The 22,197-nt window shown below is 42.2% G+C and overlaps 1 protein-coding gene across 7 annotated transcripts in view; it reads right to left on the reverse strand.

The window, feature by feature from the left end:
* otud7a (OTU deubiquitinase 7A) overlaps positions 1-22,197 on the reverse strand; it is a 297,748-nt gene that overhangs the window by 72,153 nt on the left and 203,398 nt on the right. For all 7 annotated transcript variants that reach the window (XM_063071095.1, XM_063071096.1, XM_063071097.1 and 4 more), the window contains 4 exons: positions 21,424-21,642; positions 15,430-15,531; positions 15,218-15,345; positions 12,595-12,707 (listed from right to left, as the gene is read on the reverse strand). In XM_063071095.1, coding sequence (XP_062927165.1) covers positions 12,595-12,707; positions 15,218-15,345; positions 15,430-15,531; positions 21,424-21,642 — 562 coding nt within the window. The remainder of the gene's footprint in view (positions 1-12,594; positions 12,708-15,217; positions 15,346-15,429; positions 15,532-21,423; positions 21,643-22,197) is intronic.

Below are 22,197 nucleotides of genomic sequence, written 5' to 3' on the forward strand. Positions count from 1 at the left end.
GCGGAGGGGAAGAAGCTGTTCCTGAATCACCGAGTGTGTGCCTTCAGGCTCCTGTACCTCCTTCCTTATGGTAGCAGTTTAAAGAGGGCTTGTCCTGGGTGTTGGGAGTACTTAATAATGAAACACCACTTCTTGAATATGATTTTTAAGAAACTACGGAGGCTAGTACCCAAGATAGGCTGACTAAGCATTACAACGTTCTGTGGCTTCTTTCAATTCTGCGCATTAGCCCATACAGCACCCCAGACATCCCATCCTGCAAAACCTCATTTCAGGAAGGTCTCAGCTGGAAGTCTCAACCTCATAGCAGTCTGTGTCATTGAATTTGTTAATTTTGCAAGACATCAGATTCACAAGTGTTTTGTGAGTCAGCTGACTTCTGAATTCTGTCTTAATGTGCCATGTTCACAATAGCTGCTGTCTTGGTTGATGAGCAGGCATAGTTTTTTGCTATTTCTGAATCAGGAAACATTTTCCTGAATAGCTTGCCTGTGTGCTTACACACCTGGAATGGCAGGTTATGCTCAACGATGAAAGATGAAACACCTCAGCTCTAGTGACCTTCTCTGTCAGACTTTGGTTTTCTGCTGAAAAAAACTGTGAAATACTCGAACAGCCTTCCCTGCGCTTAGCTTCCCTAATATGTTGAAGTCCCTTAAAGAAATAAAAGCATAAGGTGTATTCTTATTACTGATGTGTGCCGCTTAATGTCCATTCGGACAATGTCCGATCACATATACGTCCGTAGTCTCTCACACACACACACACACACACACACACACAGTCGGGACTTCTCTGTGGATTGTCACTTTGTTGTGGTAGAGAGACTTGTGTGGTCCTGAGATCCCGAGAGCGATGCCCTTTGGAGCTATGCTCCTGGTAGGGTCACCCATGGTGGTAAGGTCGAGGGTGTAGTCCCTGACAAAGAACAATCCAACCAAGACTCAATGGTGGAACAGGCGGACGAAGATACTTCAAACTCAATGGCTGGGAAGGCGGATGAGGGCTGCACAAATCCATCAGCTCCAATCGCCGTGGTTTCCATGCCATTGGAATCAGTTGGTTGATTTGTGAAGTATCGTGTGCTTCTTGGAGTGCAACATCAAGTACACGTTAAACAAGTACATGCACAGGCGTCTTCGCTCTGTGGGCCACTTCTTATAGATCAACAGAACGAAGGCCATCATCCTCGACTTCGCGGGATAGCCACGACGATGAATAGTCGGGATCAGAACTTACTTTCTTACATCGAAATGGGGGATTTTAAATGAGTGACTTAGAAGTTCTGTATCTTCAAGTTCAAGTTTATTGTCATCTGGTTGATTGTCCACAAACGAAACAACCTCTGTCCAGACCATGGTGTAGCCACAATACATATATCACACACACCACATAAAACAATATATTACCATATTATTTAATAAAGTGTAACTCAAAATGCATATAAAGTGTGCAGCACAGATAAAGAGTTCGCTGTCCTAATGACGAGACCTCGGTGGGGGCTGGGTATTTATTAAAATTGTTTCCTCTTCTGAAAACAGCTGCGCTTAAACCCAGCCCCTCGCGGGCTTCGATGTACCTGTAAGTGGAAGTGTTTCAGGAAAAAAAAACCTTAGAATTTGCTTGCTGCGAGCGCGTTTTTTAAAGATGTCTTAGTGGACGATTTTGGAACTTTGCTCTGATTTAAACCCCGCTCTAATCCCCTTTAAGATGCCAATGTGCCCTGCACGTATAGGACAGCCTCGCATTATCATGTTGTCACCGCCAGCCTTGGGAATTTCTTTGCCAGGCTTTTGTACTTCATTACTGACAGTAGTCTGGATAATTTCAGCGTCATTACAGATGGCAGTAACTGAACTGATGGAATATGGAAGAGGGAGAGAGGTCAACTGTAAAGCCCGCCCACAGAGAAAACTGATAGGTCTACTTAGCACAAACAGAGATCAAGCAGGATTCATTCATTTTCTTTCCTTCTTTTTTTCCCTCTTCCTCTCCCTCTCTAAAATATCTATTTCCGGGATATTGTATATAACTTGCGGGCATCGGGGAGCCACTGTCGATATGCGGGAAACTCCCGGAACTCCCGGGAGAGGTGGGATGTCTGCCACCCACCCATACCAGACAGTGATGCAGCCAGTCATTCTTAACCACAGAGTCAACCTGCGCAGCTGCTTTGAGCGTCCTATGGACTCGGACCCCAAGATCCCTCTGATCTTTCACACTGCCAAGAGTCTTACCATTAATACTATATTCTGCCATCATATTTGACCTACCAAAATGAACCACTTCACACTTATCTGGGTTGAACTCCATCTGCCACTTCTCAGCTCAGTTTTGTCCCACTGTAACCTCTGACAGCTCTCCACACTATCCACAACACCTCCATCCTTCTCCCTATAACCTTTGATGGCATTGCTAATCAAAAATTTATCAACCTAAATATTAAATAAATCCAATCATATAGTCTCCATAGCTGATAGTAGCAATAAATTCCACAGATTCACCACCCTCTGACTAAAGATATTCCTTCTCACTCTATTTCAAAGAAACATCCTTGTATTCTGATGCTATGCCCCTGGGAAGATCCTCTCCACATTCACTCTTTCTAGACCTTTCAATAGAACACACCAGCACAGAATAGGCTGTTCCAGTCTATGATGTCATGCCAACCTATAACCAGCTCTAAGGTCGATCTAACCCTTTCCTCCTACAGGATATAGTCTTCCATTTTTCTATCATTCACGCCCCGATCTAAGCGTTTAAGTGCCCCGAAGTGTATTTGCTTCTCCCACCACCCCTAGCAGCAAGCTCCATGCACCCACCGCTCTCTGCATAAAAACTCTGATATTCCCCCTATACTTTCCTCCAATCATCTTAAAATTATACTCCTTGTATTAGCCATTTCGATCCTCGCAAAATATCTCTGGCTATTTACTCTATCTATGCCACTTATCATCTTGTGCAACTCTATCAAGTCATCTCTTATCATCCTTTGCTCCAAAGAAAAAAGCCCTAGTTCATTCAACCTATCCTTATAAGACATACACTCTAATTGAGACAGCATTCTGGTTAATCTCCTCTACACCCTCTCTAAAGCTTCCACATCCTTCCTATAATAAGGCAACTGGAACTGAACAGAATACTCCAAGTGTGGTCTAACCAGGATTGTATAGAGCAACAACATTACCTCATGGCTTTTGAACTCAATTCCCCGATCCATGAAGGCCAACACATAATATATTACCTTAATCACCCAATTAACTCACATGGTAACTTTGAGGGATCTATGTACATTAACTCCAAGATCTCACTGTTCCTCCACACTGCTCAGAATCCTGCCATTAACCCTGTATTCTGCCTTCAAATTTGATCTTCCAAAGTGAATCGCTTCACACTTTTCTGAGTTGAACTCCAACTACCACTTCTCAGCTCAGCTCTGCAACTTGTTAATGTCCTATTGTAACTGGTGACAACCTTCTACACTAGCCACAACACCACCAACCTTTGTGCCATTTGTAAACTTACTAACCCTCTTTTCCACATCCTCATCCAGGTATATATGAAAATTACAAAGAGCAGGGATCCCAAAACAGATCCCTGATGAAAACCACTGGTCACCAATCTCCAGGAAGAATACACTCTATCTACAACTACCCTTTGCCTTCTATGGGCAAGCCAATTTTGAATCCACACAACCAAACTTCCCTGGATCCATGCCTCCTATGCCTCCCAACTTTCTGAAAGCCCACCATAGGGAATTAAGCACCTTACTGAGATCCATGTACATTGCTCTACTTTCATCAACTGCTTTGTCACATCCTCAACGAATTCAATCAGGCTTGTGAGATATGACCTGCCCTCACAAAGCCATTCTAATCAGACTATGCTTTTCCAAATGTTCATAAACACTGTTTCTAAGAATTTTCAATAATTTGCCCAATACTGAAGTAAGGCTCACTGGTCTATAATTCCCAGGATTATCCCTATTCCCTTTCTTGAAAAACAAAATAACATTTTCCACCCTCCAATCATCTGGTACTACTTCTGTGGCCACTGAAAATGCAAAGACCTTTGCCAAAGGTGCAACAATCTCTTCCGTCACTTCCTGTAGCAACCTGAGTATATCCTGTCCAGTTGTGGGAACTTATCTATACCAACGTTTTTCAAAAGCTCCAGCATATCCTCTTTCTTAACATTGATATGTTCTAGCATATCAGCTTGCTAACGTTGTCTTCACAATAATCATGGTCCCTCTCACTGATGAGTACTGAAAGAAAGTATCCATTAAGGACCTCTCCCACCTTCTCCAATTCCTCTTCTATCTTTGATTGATCTGACACTCATTCTAGTCATCCTCCTGTTTGTCACACATCTGCAGAATGCCTTGTGGTTTTCTTTAATCCTACTCGCCAAGGCCTCCTCATGCCCATTTCTAGCTCTCCTAAGTCCTTCCTGGCTACCTTGTAACTCTCCAGAGCCCTGTCTGATTTTTGGTCCCTGAAGCTTAGCTTCCTTCTTCCTCTTCCTCTTGCTTTCTGTGAACCTTGGTTCTTCTACCCTGCCGTCCTTTCTCTGCCTCAATGGGACAAAACTATCCAGAACCCCATGGAAGCGATCCTTAAACAAGCTCCACATTTTCATTGTACATTTCCCTGAATATATCAATTCCCAAATTATGTCTCCAAATTCCTGCTTAATAGCATCATAATTCCCTCTTTACCAATTGAATACTTTCCCATGCCGTCTGCTCCTATCTCTCTCCAAGGCTATGGTAGAGGTCAGTGAGTTGTGGTCACTGACTTCAAAATGCACACCCACTGATAGACACCTGACCTGTTCATTGCCTAGCATCAGATCCACTACAGCCTCTCTTCTATTCTACATATTGCATCAGAAGTCTTTACTGGGGCTACCCTATCTAAACCTTTTGCACTGAGGTGAGAATATTAGGAAAGTTGAAGTCACCCATGACAACAAATCTGTTATTTTTCCACCTTTCTAAAATCTGCCTCTTGATGGGTGTGAGGGGGGGGTCTAAAGAATACTCCCAATAAAGTGATTGCTCCCTTCCGTTTCTGACTTCTACCTATACTAACACAGTAAACAATCCCTCCACGATATTCTCCCTTTCTGTAGCAGTTATTCTATACCTGCTTAGCAATGCCTCTCCTCTACCTTTTAGCCCCTTCATTGTCCCTTTTGAAACACCTAAACCCCAGAACATCCAGCAGCCATTTCTAACCTTCTGACAGCCAAGTCTCTAATGGCTACAATGTTGCAATTCCTTGTATGGACCCTTGCTCATTACACTTGTTACTGATACCTCTGCATTAAAGTAGAAACACTTCAATCGATACTATAGACTGCAATGTTGCCCTATCAACTGCCTTTCCTTCCCCAGTCTCACCACACACTGCATCTCCCTGTTGTCACAATGGGGGACGCTGGTGACGGACCCAAATGCAAGACACAGACACTGAAGTACTAGGAACAGGACTTGACTAGAGTAGGGAAGCGACAGGAAACAGACAAGGAGCAGGGACAAGAACGCAGACTAGGACATGGACTAGACAGGGAACCCAGACAAGGAACTATGAACTGGGAGCCTGGGCTTGGGAAAGCCGGACCAGGACAAGGAACCATGAACTAGGAGCCTGTACTTGGACTCCGAGCCAGAGACTGGACAAGGACCCAGAACCTGGGTCTTGCCTTGGGCTCGGACCCCAGAACTAGGCAAGGACATGACATGGCTACAGGACAGGATGTGGCTGGGGTCTAGAGGCTTGGGGCTGCAGGCAGGGGTCTGGGGTCTTGAGGCTTGAGGCTGGGGTCTTGAGGCTGGGGTCTTGAGGCTTGAGGCTAGGGTCTTGGGTCTTGAAGCTTGAGGCTGGGATCTTGGGTCTTGAGGCTGGGGTCTCGGGTCTTGAGGCTGGATGCTGGGGTCTCGAGGCTTGAGGCTGGAGGCTGGGGTCTCGAGGCTTGAGGCTGGAGCTTGGAGACAGACTGGGAAATGTACATCAGCATAGATCCGGGACTTACCCTTTGAAAAGCCGGGACTCATCTTTAACACAACACTAACATGAGACTGGGCAGTACATAGACATAGAGCCGGGACTATCCTTAGACAAGCCGAGACTCAACTTTATCTCCACACCAAGATGGGACAGGTCCATCTGTCGGGTAACGGCAGAACAGCCGGACTTACCCAACAGAGGCAAAGGCAAGACAGGACCCCCGCAGGGCAATGGCAGAACGGCCTGACATACCCCACGGAGGCAAGGACAAGACAAGACAGATCCCCCCACAGGGCAATAGCAGAACGGCCTGACTTACCCCACAACAGACAGTTCCATCTCTGCACTGGGGTTGCTCCGAGTCGCAGTTATAGCCAGCAACCTCAGCTGGCTACGGAAACAGCCAGATCCCTACCTCGCTCGGAGTGGCTGACGGCCACTCAGCTGGCCTAGGAAATGGCCAAATCCGTATTGCAAAGACAGATCCGATTACCGACAGCAAGGCTCCATGAAGTGATGGCTCTCCAATGCGACTTAAAGATGGCAAGTGGCCACTCTAGCCTTCCACCGGCAGGTTGCTCCCAGGGGATCTTGACAAGACAAACCAGCAGCCCACACTCGACCCCAAGGCTACTTATATTCCATGCTCCAAGATGGGAATCAGATGCCTATGATTAACCCAACCGAAACAAGGGACAGCTGGAAGACCCAGAGTCCCGAGTCAGTGGACCGGACCGTGAACCAGAATGCAGACTCCATGGACCGGACCATGACACCTGTATAATCACTCTGGTTCCCATCCCTTGCCAAACTAGCTTAAACACTCCCCAGCAGCTCTAGCAAACCAATTGGCAGGAAGAATGGACCCCCTCATATTCAGATGTGACTCATCTATTTTTGTACTGGTCATACCTTTCCCAGAAGATACCTTAATGATCCAGAAATCTGAAACCCTGCCCCCTACATCAATTCCTCAGCCACACATTCATCTGCCAAATCATCCTATCCTTGCCCACACTGGCAAGTGGTATAGGGAGCAATCCAGCAATTATTAACCTTGAGCTTCTGCTTTTCAGCTTCCTACCTAGTTTCCTATATTCTCCTTTCAGCTCCTCATGCCTTTTCCTACCTATTTCAATGGCACCAAAATGTGCCATGATTACCCTCCCCCTTCAGAATGCAGTGGATCCGATCCAAAATGTCCCTGACCCTGGTACCTAGGAGGCAACATACTATCCAAAAGCCTCCTTCACTTCCACAGAATCTGCTGTCCATTCCCCTGATTATTGAATCCCTGATCACCACTGCACTCTTTTTCTGCCCACTTCCCTTCTGAGTCACAAAGCCAAACTCAATGCCGTTGACTTGGGTTCTCCCTGCTGTTCATTCAATAGATTTCAATGAGATCCCCTCTCATTCTTTTACACTCCAGTGAGTACTGGCCTAAAACCATCAAACACTCCTCATACATCAACACTTTCATTCCTGGGATCACCTTTGGATCCAATCCAATGCTGGCAAATCATTTCTTTGATATTTGGCCAAAAACTGTTCACAATACTCCAAATGTGGTTTGAACAATACCTTATAAAGCCACAGCATTACATCCTTGTTTTTATATTCTAGTCCTCTTGAAATGAATGCTAAATTGCATTTCTTTTCCTCACTACTAACTCAACCTGCAAGCTAACCTCTAGGGAACCCCCCCACCCCACTTGGGCTTCCAACTCCTTTTGCACCTTTGATTTCTGAATCTCCTTCCCATTTTCCTAATATGCCTAAGTCCTTCTGCTGCCTCCTTGCTTCCTCAACACTGCCTGCCCTTCCACCTATCATCTGCATATTTTGTCATAAAGCCATTAATTCTGTCTTCCAAATCATTAATATTTAACATGAAAGCAGTCTCAGGTTGACCTCTACTAGTCATTGATAGCCAACCACAAAAGGTCCCCTTTATTCCCACTATTTGCCTTCTGCCACACAGCCAATCTTCTCTCCATGTTAGTAACTTTCATGTACTACCTTGTTTAGCAGCTTCATGTGCAGCAACTCGTCAAAGGCCTTCTGAAAATCCAAGTTAACAACATCTATTGACTCTCCTTTATGTATCTTGCCTGTTATTTCCTCAAATTCTGCTGAACTCTACACAGCAAAGCTCAGAATACATTAATTGTAACTTGCGTTACGTACCCCGTAACTGGGTTGCCAAACCAGCAGAAATGGATCACTCAGTTGAAGTCTGGATTACTAGAACTAAGAAAGTCTTATTAAAGAAACAAGCAACACAGTACTCTAATCAAAAGGATAATGAATGCAACAGTTCAGCAATGACAAACATACATGTACACAGAATTAAGATAACAGGATCAATCAAGCTCTATCGTTGTCCAGGGGTAAGGTTCAGTTCGCAGTAATCGCTGCCGTGGGAGATGGACAGTGTGGAGGGAGGAGAGAGAGAGCAAAATGAATGAATATTCAAAACAGCTTCCACACAGACATTCGCAGTCAGCTTTCGGGCGAGTCCTTTGTGATGTCATCTGAGGTCACCGACCGTGACCCCTCCGTTTCCAGATACGATCGTTTCTCTGCGGTGAACCCGGCACCCAGGCAAGGGTGGACACACACCAGGTTCCCACCGATCGTGCCTTTCCACCCTGTGTGTCGATGGCCCGATACTTCCCACCGACTTGTGAGAGACGCACCACTTCCAGGGTCTTGTTACCTCGGGTGTCGTGTGTGTCCTGCCTTAGCGAACCTGTCCCTTTTTATCCCTCTGCTGGGGTATCGCCTGTCCATCACTTCAAACAGTTCAGGGTTCAAAGGGGGAGCCGATCTTGACAGTTCTCCTTCCTTCATTAACATCTCCAAATGCTGCTCCATTGTTTTCCTTATCTCTCTCTCTCCTAAAGACAGGTGGCAGACCAACTGCTGATTCCACTGGTGCCAGCCCAGGCCAGCTACATCTTAATCTATGTGTACTCTTGTCACACTTGATTCAATTTTTGAGATACTGTAAATTCCGGTTAATTGGGCCATCCATTAATTAGGGCAGCCACATATTTAGGATAACTCTTAAAGAACAAAAACTAATTGAGAAAAGAGCTGGGACTCTCTTCATTTATTTGAGATACTATGCAGCATAATTGGGACATGAGACTATTACCGAACATTTTCCAACCAGCATCAGTCACAAGCACTCATGTGGCCGTTAAACACTACATCGTGCTTAGAGAAACCACTTTTTCAAATAGCATCAGTTGTGTGTGCTTGACTTATGTTACGCATTTGACTAACAGACGGTGATTCAAAAAGCGGTGATTTTTAACACTACCTGCTCTAAGAATACTTTCCATCAATTTATCCACCACTGATGTCAAACTCACAGGCCAATAATTGCTAGGTTTACTCTTAGAACCCTTTTTAAACAATGGAACCACATCAGCAATACGCCAATCCTCCGGCACCATCCCTGTTTCTAATGACATTTGAAATATTTCTGTCAGAGCGCCTGCTATTTCCTCACTAACTTCTCTCAAGGTCCTAGGGAATATCCTGTCAGGACCCGGAGACTTATCCACTTTTATATTCCTTAAAAGCGCCAGTACTTCCTCTTCTTTAATCATCATAGTTTCCATAACTTCCCTATCTGTTTCCCTTGTCTTACACAATTCAATATCCTTCTCCTTAGTGAATACCGAAGAAAAGAAATTGTTCAGAATCTCCCCCATCTCTTTTGACTCCACACATAGTTGTCCACTCTGATTCTTTAAGGGACCAATTTTATCCCTCACTATCCTTTTGCTATTAATATAACTGTAGAAACCCTTGGGATTTATTTTCACCTTACTTGCCAAGGCAGCCTCATATTTTCATTTAGCTTTTCTAATTTCTTTCTAATATTCTTTTTACATTCTTTATATTCCTCGAGCACATCATTTACTCCATGCTGCCTATATTTATTGTAGATAGCTCTCTTTTTCCAAACCAAGTTTCCAATATCCCTTCAGAACCATGGCTCTCTCAAACTTTTAACCTTATACTCAGGGAAAATGCTTTTAATAAAGGAAAACTAACAAAATCAATTTTTAATGGTAAACCTTACATAATTTATAGCCATAACTAAATAACCAGTAAACTATAGCCTAACATCCTGAGTGGGGAAGTTGCTGGAGGAAATTCTGATGAACAGGGTCTACTAGTATTTGGACAGATATAGTCTGATTAGGAGTCATCAACATGGCTTAGTATTTGGAAAGTTGTGCTTGTCGAATCATTAAGAGGTTTTCAGAGAAGTAACCAAAAAATATACCGAGGATAGGGCAGCGGATGTTGACTATGTGGACCATTGCAAGGTCTTCAACAAGGTCCTGCAGGGGAAGGTTAGGTCCCATGGTATCCAGGTGGATTCAATATTAACTTGGAAGTAGAAAGGAGAGGATGGTTGCAGGTTGTTTCTCAGAATGGAGGCCATGACTAATTGAGCCACAGGGGTCAGTGTTGATACCCTTGTTATTCATTATTTACACAAATGGATGTAAATGCAAATGACGCAATTTGTAAGTTTGTGGATGACACAAAATTAGATGTCGTTGTTCATAGCAAGAAGGTTACTGCAGATTACAAAAAGATCTTGATCTAGTTCAGGAAGTGGGCTGAGGAGTGGCGAATGGACTTTAATACAGTTATGTATGAGGTGATGCATTTCGGAACGACAAAACAACGAGATTTTATAATATTAATGGCAGGGCACTATAGAGCATAATGGAACAGAGGGGCCTTGGACTACAAATGCATAGTTTGTTGAAAGAGATTGGTGTCAGTTTTGGGGAAGGAGGGAGCTATTTGAATGGGATAGGCTCCTATTGAAGTGGGACCAGGGTCCTGGCGATTGCAAAGCTAAAGTTGTTGATGGAGCTAAATAGTAGGGGGTGGGTTCAACAACTTGTTTCAAATTCATTGAAACTTATTGAATATTGAACGGCTGAGATAGAGTAGACATGAATAAGATGTTTCCTATTGTGGGGGAGTCTAGGACCAGAAGGCACAGGCTCAGAATATACTAAGACATTTAATACACTGGCTAGGTTTCCTGACCAGGGCACACCAAGTATAGAAGTTAGGACATCATGCTTCATTTGTATAAGCTGCTGGTGAGGCTGCACTTGGAGTACCATGTACAGCTTTTGTCACCCTACTAATACAAAAGATGTGGTAAACTGCAAAGATTGCACATAAGAATAAGATGCCATAAGTAGTAGTTGAGGCAGGTAAAACAATACTATCCAAGCAGCACTTTGGCTGGTACACGAAAGAGTGGAGCCTGGAGGGATATGGGTTGAACACAAGGAATTTTGGGTGAGCTGGACTGATTGGGCCAAGGGGTCTGGATCCGTGTTGTACTGCTCTATGACTCTAAGGTTTCATAGGCAAATATCTATGCTTAATTCTACCTGAAAGTAACTATAGCTTAAACAAAGAGTCTACACTCAGTAGCTACTTTATTTGGTACATTTACATATTAATACAAATACATAATCAGCCAATCACATGGGCAGCCACTCAACATACAAAGGTATGTAGACATGGTCAAGAGGTTCAGCTGCTGAGAGCAAACCAGAATGGGGAAGAAATGTGATCTAACTTTGACTGTGGAATGACTGGTGGTGCCAGATGGGATGATTTGAGTATCTCAGAAACAGCTGATCTACCGGAGTTTTCACCTACAACAGTCCCAGAAGGCCTTTGACAAGGTGCCACACATGCCTACAGCCTATCTAGAGTTCACAGAGTATGGTGCTAGAAATAAAAAAACATCCTGTGAGCTGAAGTTCTGTGAGCAAAAACATCTTGTTAATGAGAGGTCAGAGAATGGCCAGACTGGTTCAAGCTGACAGGAAGGCGACATTAACTCAGATAACCACACATTACAACAGAGGTGTGCAGAAGAGCATCTCTGGACACACATGTCAAACTCTCAAGTGGATGGACTACAGCAGCAGAAGACCACAAACATACATTCAGTGGCCACTTTGTTAGGTAAAGGAGGTGCCTAATAAAGTGGCCACTGAGTGTAGGTAGCACTGCCTGTTTAAACAGCATGAAAATATTCTTGTCTTCAGATTTGTGTAAGCAGAAGAAACTAGGAATTCTGCAGAACTTTAACTCTACAGAGAAAAGAAAACATTTATATGGCACCTTTTTAAAACTTCAATTTCTCCTGCAACACAGGTGATGTAGGGCAGCACAGCAGGTGATTTGTACAGAGCATCCTCCTTCAACTGGTGAAATCAATGCTGATTTGGGTTCAAGCATTGGCAAAGACAATGGGAAGAACAGCTTGCTCTTTACAGAAGCAATCGGTGTACAATTAATTATCAGTTTACTACCTATTGTACATTAAATTACAAGATTTGCCAAATAAAAAGATTTAACACAATAGTCTTTTAGTTCCATACATTTAAAATGAATATTTCTTTAAAAAGTATCAGCAATCAGACAAAACACTCATATTTGGAACTTATTGCAGCTAGACATGCTTTTATTAGTATGAATAGTTAAGTCATCTAAACAGTTCACTTACCCGCCACAGGTGCCTGTATTCTTACTGCAGTGTATTCGAGGCTCACTGGAAGCAAGTTTAAGTAGCTCATTCCACTCTCGTTCCCACTCCTCTTCAGTGTAAACCAAGCCAGACTAGTTTGTTCAGTGAAAAATAGGCACAATTTAAATTTGATGCTATATTTTAAACATGTTTACAAAATTTAAATCTCAAATTATCAGGAAAGCAATAATTTAAGACCATTATAAGACCACAAGACCTATGAACAGAATTATGCCATTTGGCCCATTGAGTCTGCACCGCCATTCCACCCTGACTGATTTATTATCCTTTTCAAACCCATTCTCCTGCCTTCTCTCTGTATCTTTGATGCCCTGATTAAACAAGAACCTATCAAGCTGCCCCTTAAATATACCCGAATGACTTGGCCTACACAGCCGTTAGTGACATAGAATTCCACAGATTTCACCGCCCTCTGGCTAAAGAAAATTTTTGTCATTTCTGTTCTCAATGGACATTCCTTAATTCTGAGGCCATGCCCTCTGGTTTTAGACTCCCCACGATAGGAAACATCCTCTCCAAATTTACCCTATCGTGGCCTTTCAACATTCAGTAAGTTACAATGAGAGCCCCCTCCATTCTTCTGAGTACAGGTTCACAGCCATCAAAGGCTCCTCAAATAAGCCTTTCAATCCCAGATTCATTTTCAAGGACCTCCTTTGAAATCTCTCCAATGTCAACACATCCTTTTTTATACAAGGGCCCAAAACTGATCACAATACTCCAAATGAGGCCTCGCCAATGCTTTATAAAGCCTTATCACGACAAACTTGATTTTATATTCTAATCCTCTTGAAATAAATGCTAATATTCCATTTGCCTTCCTCACCACCGACTCAACCTACAAATTAATGTTTAGGGAATCCTGCAGAACGTCTCCCAAGTCCCTTTGCACCTCAGATTTTTGAATGTTCTATTTACAAAATTGTCTACACTCTTATTTCTTCCACCAAAGTGCATGACTATACATTTCCCAGCACTGTATTCCATTTGCCACTTCTTTGCCCTTCTCCTAATCTGTTTAAGTCCTTCTATAGCCTCTTCACTTCCTTAACACTATCTGTCCCTCACCTATCTTCATATCATCTGTAAACTTTACTATCTGCACACAAAGCCATCCATTCCTGCATCCAAATCACTGACATATAATGTAAAAAGAATCAGTCCCAACACAGACCCCTGTGCAACACTACTGGTCACCGGCAGCCAACCAGAAAAGGCTTCTTTTATTTCCTATTCTTTGCCTCCTGCCAATCAGCCACTACTTTATCCATGCTAGAATCTAATACCATGGACTGGTAGCTTATTAAGCAGCCTCATATGTGGCACCTTGTCAAAGGCCTTCTGAAAATTGAAGTACACATAATCCACCGATTCTCCTTTGTCTATCCTGCTTGTTATTTCTTAAGGAAACATACTGACTTTGCCCTATTTCTCCATGTGTCTCCAAGTACACCAAGTTGAGATGGGGCATTTCATTACTAATTGAACTAGTTCAGTACATCACGGTGGTCCAAAGGGCCTGTCCTTACACTGTACTGTAGGATGTTTTATGAAGTGTATATTCGCCCACTTTTAAGGGAAATCAGCATGCAGCACTTTTGCTCTAACTAATCAAGACCCTGCAATCCAGCTATTGTTTCTAAGCACAAACAATTGGGGAAGAGGTGTCAAGGATTTTATCTTTAGATGGGTCATTACTGCCAAGAAATTGAATATGGCTGTCCAGACATAATTTGGAATGATGTCCTGTCTAGAAGTCTGTGGGCATAATAAAAATTATTCCTTTAAAATCATAGTATATACTGTGTAAAGGAGACAAGCAACCAAAAGCATTTATAAATAGAATGTGGTCTGTGGACAATGAAATACCAAGAGGAGGATTGACTGGAGACAATCTATCCATGTTCATGATTTAAAATGTATCCAGCTCCTACAGAGCTAAATACATTACATTTAAAAATCTATTGATCTCTGTCCTGAATATTCTCAATGCCTAAACCCTCTTGGGTAGAAAACTCTGGAGGTTCACAGCAATCTGAATTATGTTACTTATTTAGTTGGGGTCACCCAGCCAGGGAAAACTTCAGCCCTTCATGCCCCCTTTCAAGGCCCTCAAGAACTGTCCACATTTGAATGAAGTATTTTTTCAGATCACAGCCTCAGTATGCTTAACGTCTCCTTGTTAGTAAACCTGCCATTCTGAACATTTGCCTGGTGAACTCCCTTTATAGCAACATAATACCATCTTTCGTACGTAAACAATGGAAAGCAGACCTGTATACAATATCACAAATGCAGCCAAACCAGGCTTTATATAATTGAAGGGTGTGTTCGCTACTCTTAACCTGACCCAAGTATTGGGAAATTTACATTTCCTTGGACCACATCTGCCAGCAGATTCATAACAATCTCAGTGGAAAATTAACTCCATGAAAAGATAAAGCATAAATCCACTTCTGATATATTTAAGTTTGCTGAGGAAAGCAGAATGCCTTAATTTGCCTTAAGCAACCTTTATCCTGCAGTCCAATTTTCATTTAATATTACAAAGTGAGGAGCCAATAAAACTGTATGCACTTACCTCCTTATTTTGCTGGGTTTGCTGCCACCTCCATCTCCTCTTCAGTGCTTCTCTTTCTGGGCCATTTTTCATCATGGCATAAAGAGCTTTGCGAAGTATTAGGTCTCTATCATGGAAACCCCACATGCCTACAACACAAGTGAGTGCTTTTTAGTCAAACTTTTCAGAAATTTGTGATAAAATATATAGAACGTACAGCACTCATGTATTACCTAGAGAAGCTGCATGTAAGAGGCAGTTCCCATCTCCTGTTGTTGCCAATGGCAAAAGCCGCTTGCAGCTTGAACAAACAACTGACCACCAATTGAGTCGGCCTATAAAAATCAACAGTTGGTTTATTAGCAAGATGGCCTCAATATTCATTGATTTGCAGTTCAAACCCTTTAATGATTATCCAGTCATTTATATTAATTTACATTAAATGTTGGAGGAACAAGTCAGACAACATCTAAATTCCCGTCCTTAATTCCCGACAAAGGTGCTGCCTGACTTGCCAAGTTCCTCCAGCATTTAGTATAAATTAATTTTATTTGGTGGCATTTTGCGAATATTCATTTGTTCACGACAGTTGTTTACCATCATATATTTGTGGTAAACAAACCTTATCTATCAACCCATGAGCCTCTGTATCCAGCACATCATTCTCCGCAACTTCTGCCATCTTCAAAGGGACCCTACCACCCCCATCTCTCCACTTTCCCCAGGGATCACTTCCTCCATGATTCTCTTGTCCATTCGTCCTACCTCACTAATCTCCCTCCTGATAATCATCCCTGCCAGCAGACAAAGTGCTATACCTGTCCATTCACCTTCCCCACCCCGAACTCCATTCAGGGCCCCAGGCCTTCCAGAAGAGCAACACTTCACCTGCAAATCTGCTAGGGTTGTCTACTGAGTCCAGTGCCCCCGATGCGGCCTCCTCTACATGGTAAATTGGGGGACCACTTTGTTGTGCACCTCTGCTCCATCCACCAAATGCAAGACTTCCCGGTGGCCAAACATCTTAATTCCCTTTCCAACATGTCACTCAATGGCCTCCTCTTGTACTACAAGGCTATCCTCAAGGTGGAGGAGCAACACCTTATATTCTGTCTGGGTAGCTTCTAACCTGATGGCATGAATATCGATATCTCCTTCCAGCTAAACAAAAAATTCACTCCCCTCCCTTCTTCTTCCATTCCCACTCCGGCCTCTTACCTCTTCTCACCTGCCTATCACCTCCCCCGGGTCTCCTCCTCCCCTTACCACTCTCCTCTCCTATCAGATTCCTTCCTCTGCAGCACTTTACTTTTCCCACCCAACTAATTTCATCTATCCTCCCTTCCCCTCCCCCCACCTATTTTATTCTGGTGTCTTCCTCCTTCCTTTCCAGTCCTGAGAAAACGTCTTGGCACAACATATCGACTGCTTGTTCATTTTCATGGATGCTGCTGGACCTGCTGAGCTCCTCCAGCATTTCTTGTGTGTTTCTCTGTTCTAACCTTTTCAATTCTAAAGGAGATAACCTCACATTTGCCTACACTGAAATTAGTTTGCCATAGTTCTGCCTATTCATTTAATCTACAAATGATTGTAGTAATATCATGTTGTAGTTAGTGCTTTGACGATCTCTCCATCATGGATGCACTTACAAAATAGTATTCGTGGCTTCCCAACCTATGACAAATGACAAATACTATAATATTTAATTGTATTAGCTTCTGACCCAGCACAGATACTTGTGGTAAGTTATTTAATAAAATCTCAAATCATTTCCATAGCAATGTTCATAAAGTGATATTGGTAAGATTTCACTATAGCAATCATCTCTAATGAGGGACTTATTGAAACGTCTGGTGAAATCCACATAAATAGCATAAATAAAATTTCTCCTGCAAACTCTTTTAGATATCTTTTCAAATAAATTCTACTAGGTTTATCTGTGGTGATAGATATTTGAATTATTAGCTAATTCTCCCAAAGAATTCCTGACAAAGTCAGGAAGCAAAAGGTTGAGTGTGGTGCGACTTGCATTTTGAGCTGTGTATATTTCAATGCAAGAACTATTATAGGAAAGGCAGATGAGCTCAGGGCATGGATCAACACATCGAATTATGATGTTGCAGCCGTTAGTGAGACTTGGTTGCAGGAGGGGCAGGACTGGCAGCTCAGTATTCTGGGGTTCTGGAGTTTCAGACATGATAGATTGGGAGGCATTAAAGGGGGAGGGGTGGTATTATTAGTCAGGGAAAACGTGCCAGCAGTGTTCTGTAAGAACAGACTGGAGAACTCGCCTGGTGAGGCTTTATGGGTGGAACTGAAGAATAAGAAAAGTATGATATGTTAATGGGGCTGTATTATAGGTCACCCAACAGATCTAGGGATTTAGAGTAACAATCTGTCGAGAGATAGTAGATTGTTGCAAGAAACATAAGGTTGTTATACTAGGTGATTTTAACTCTCCACATATTGACTGTGGCTCCCATACTGTAAAAGGACTAGATGGGATAGAATTTGTCAAATGTGTTCAGGAAAGTTTCCTTAGTCGGTACACAGAAGTCCAGAGAGTGTGCGATACTCGATCTCCTATCAGAGAATGAGACAGGGCAGGTGACAGAACTCTGTAGGGGAATACTTTGTATCTAGTGATCATAATGTCATTCAAGGTAATTAAGGAAAAGGATAGGTCTGGTCCTCCAGTTGAGATTCTAAATTGGAGAAAAGCTAATTTTGAAGGTATCAGAAATTATCTGACAAGTGTAGATTGGGACAGGCTGTTTTCTGGCAAAGGTGTACTTGGTAAGTGGGAGGCCTTCAAAAGTGAAATTTTGGGAGTGGAGAGCTTGTATGTTCCTGTCAAAATAAAAGGCAAGGATAACAGGTTTAGGAGACCTGGGGTTTTGAGAGATATCGAGGCCCTGGTTAAAAAAAAAGGAGGTGCATAGCAGGTATAAGCAGGTAGGAACAAATGAGGTATTTGAGTGTAAGAAAATCAGAAGGAAATCAGGAAGGCTAAAAGAAGGCATGAGGTTGCTCTAGCAGACAAGGTGAAGGGGAATCCTAAGGGTTTCTACAGATGTGTTAACAGCAAAAGGATTGCAAGGGAGAAAATTTGTGCTCTGGAAGATCAGAAAGGGAATCTAAGTGTGGAGCCAAAGAATTGAGGGAAAATCTTACATGGATTTTTTTTTAACATCTGTATTTACTCGGGAGACGGAGAGAGTCTATAGAAGTAAAGCAAAGCAGCAGCAAGGTTACAGAGGAGGAGGTGTTTGCCGAATTTATGAGTATTTGGACAGACAGGGACTGCTTAAGGATAGTCAGCATAGTTTTACATGAGGCAGGTAATGTCTGACCAATCTTATAGAGTTTTTTGAGGAAGTTACTGGGAAAGTTGATGAAGGCAAGGCAGTGGATGTTGTCTACATGGCCTTTAACAAGGCATTTAACAAGGTCCTACACAGGAGATTGATCAAGAAGTTCAGTCACTTGGCATTCAAGATAAAGTAGTAAATTGAATTAGACATTGGCTTTGTGGGAGAAATTAGTAAGTGGTGATAGATGGTAGTCTTTCTGACTGCAGGCCTGTGACTAGTCAAGTGCCACAAGGATTGCTGCCGGGTCTGTTGTTGTTTGTACGATCTGGATGGTAATGTGGTTCACTGGTTCAGTAAATTTGCAAATGGCACCAAGATTGTGGGTGTATTAGACAGCAAGGAAGACTATCACTGCTTTCAGCAGGATCTGGACCAGCTTGAAAACTGGGCTGAAAAATGGTAGATGGTAGTTAATGCAGACAAGTGTGAGGTGTTGCATTTTAGGAGGACCAGCATAGTTGGTTTTACATAGTGGGAGGTACAGCAATGAGGAGTGTGGTAGAACAAAGGGATCTGTGAATATAGCTCTATAATTCATTGAAAGTAGCCTCACAAGTAGATAGGGTCATAAAGAAAGCTTTTGGTACAATGGATTTGGGATGTTATGTTGAAGTAGTGTAAGATGTTGGTAAGGCCTAATTTGGAGTACTCAAAAGGTTCAATTATTATCAAAGAATACAACTCTGAAATTCTCCTCCAGATAGCCACAAAACCAACAAAAGAACCGCAACATGATCATCAATCGTCAAGTTCCTCCACCCTGCACAGAACAAGCACACCAACCCTCAAATCCCCCTCCCCTGCACACAAAAAAAGATCGAGCGAGAAACACAGAATATAAAAAAACTATAAGAAAGAAAAAAGTCTGGATAGTTCATATCTATAACCAGCCCCCCACCGCCCCCAGCAGCAGAGCGATCCCATCAGCAATCAAGACAGTCTCCCCTCTCCAGCTGTAGAGCAATCCCACCAGTGATCAAAAGGCAGGCACCTGGCATTCGCTTCAATGTTTCAATCGCCTTTATCACTTAAATCAGCAAACAATGGAAGCTTTGATCAGTGAAATGGAGTTGAACATCGGCTCATGCCCTGTCCCACATCTGCCTTCTCGCCACAAGGTTCATGCATGCTGCCTCTGCCTCCTGGAATCCTCTCAGAAACTGCAGAATGCTAGCACACCCCAACAATCTCCAGACTGCAAATCACAGGCTCCAACAGTTTCAGAATCACATTTAAGAAGAAAAACAAATGTAAAAGATATAAAAGAAGTAAAATATATGATTTCATGGTCTATCCAGAAGGTGTCACAGGCGCCATCTTGACCAGAACCAGTTACCTGTCTCCTGAAAAATTGTATGCAGTTCTGGTCACTTACCTGCAGGAAAGATGTAAATAAGATTGAAAAAGTACAAAGAAACTTTACAAGAATGTTGCCAAGACTGCAGGACCAAGGTTGAATAGGTTAAAATTTTATTCCCAAAACGTAGAAGATTGAGAAGAGATTTGATTAGAGATATACAATATTATGAGGGATATAGATAGGGTAAGTGCAAATAGGCTTTTTCCACTGAGGTTGGGCGAAACTAGAACTAGAGGTTATTGGTTAAAGGTGAAAGGCGAAGTATTTGAGGAGAAACTTCTTCACCTGGAGAGTGGTGAAAGTATGGAGCCAGCTGCCAGCGCAAGTGATTTTGATTTCAACGTTTAAGAGAAGTTTGGATAGGTACGTGGATGGAAGAGGTATGGTCCAGGTGCAGGTCGCTGGGACAAGGGAGTTTAAATGTTTCGGCATGGATTAGATGGACTGAAGGACCTGTTTCTGTACTGCAGCTCTCAATGACTATTTGGCTTATTAATGCTGCTGTTTAAAATTCCATACAGAACCTTTTACAGCCTAACAACCTTCTGATGTTCTGTGTTTATTCTTTCTCACTCTCATCTATCAACAGATATCCCTTTACTTGTGATAATGTTCAATCATTGTGAACTCCAGCAAGTACACATTCCTCAAATTTTAGATTATTTGATATTAAGTTATATAAGAAATGAGTCACAGAAACTATTTGCACTTTTTAGCAAGTCTGGATAAGAGGGGTACTTGGTTTCTTCATCTCTATCCCATTAAAGCCCTTCATACTTCTTGTCTTTTATTTGCTTTTACTCTATCAAAATATTTTCAATTCTTCTTGGTAATATCTTTACAATATATTCTATATTTATTCTTCAATGATTCATTGCTCCTTTCGTCAAAAGATAGATTGGAGTGTAAACAATACCCTAAGAATGATCGAACCAAAGATCAAAGTATATTGAGAATGAACTCCATTTCTGCCTTGTCAATTCCACTATTACTCCTACAACTTTACACGTCTGTTCCTCTACACTTCTGTTACTACACTGTATTTCATTTCTCATGTATTGAGGTTGGGGCCTCCAGTCCTCTTTGTAAATGACAGTGCATAATGTTGAAAGTTGATGTCAATGCGGTAGAATGAAAAAAGGGATGACTGTAGGATCGGTGTACATGGATGGTTAATGGTTGATGCAAACCCAGTGGGTGAGGGGGGGTGTTTCTGTACTGTGTCTCATTAGAACACTAAATTTAAATGGCAGAATGTAAATGTACTCTAAATGTATTGCAGAACATGCGTATGTACTTTTTGTCTATATTTTAGTGCAGACCACTATTAACAGTATATTTTATTTTGGAACAGCTTCAAATTTTGATTTGCTATTATGAATATGATTGAATGTTATTTGTGTATATGATCTTAATAATCTGTTTTCATTTTATACACTAACGTCATCTGCACCTCACATTAGCAGATTCATTTTAAGAAATTTTCTCACCTGCCTGTTCCAAGGCGACCATCGTTGATTGTTCAATCAAATCTCTTTCAATAAAGCTTCGAAAATCTTCACTGTAGACATTTAAATCAGGTAGCTGGAATGTGTAAATGGGCATCTCTAAAGGAAACTGTTCACTGTTGCATTCATTTGCCACTTGTGAACGAGCCAGGGACACAATAGCTGAACTTGCATGAGAAATTCCCCGTGAGAGGCGTTTTTCTATATTGAATGGGGAAAGACAATCAATTATAATGTACCAAAACTGCAAAATCTGATTGGCTCGGAAAGGACAACAATCAGCAACCACTTTATAGTGAAAAGATAAATCCAGTAAAATACTGTACATCTCAATTGCACCGGAAACATCACAACCAATGAATTGACAAAGAAAATGGTCAGGAAAAGGCAATTATTTCTGATAGGCAGGCTAGATATTAGTGATAAAGGGATCTTCAAGTTAATGTTTTTAAAACAATTATTCACAGTTGAATCGAGGATGCGGTACACTAGCAGATATCAGGAATCACTGAAGTAAAAGATGAAGTTACACTCTTGTGACATCCAGGGTCAGAAATTTTATTCACTTCTGAAAATGAAGGGTTATTCATGGTTTTTTTTTACAAAGACCTCTGTTCATCAAGGTGTTCAAAAGAATATTATACAAGGGTTTGGAAACAACTTTATACATTGTGAAGTAAAACTATTCAATACTGAAAACACTCAGCAGGTCACATAGCATCTGTCGGTAGACAGAGGAATTGATAGTTTTCCCAA

The sequence above is a fragment of the Mobula hypostoma genome, chromosome 18 (genome assembly GCF_963921235.1).
Source record: "Mobula hypostoma chromosome 18, sMobHyp1.1, whole genome shotgun sequence".
Classification (NCBI taxonomy): domain Eukaryota; kingdom Metazoa; phylum Chordata; class Chondrichthyes; order Myliobatiformes; family Myliobatidae; genus Mobula; species Mobula hypostoma.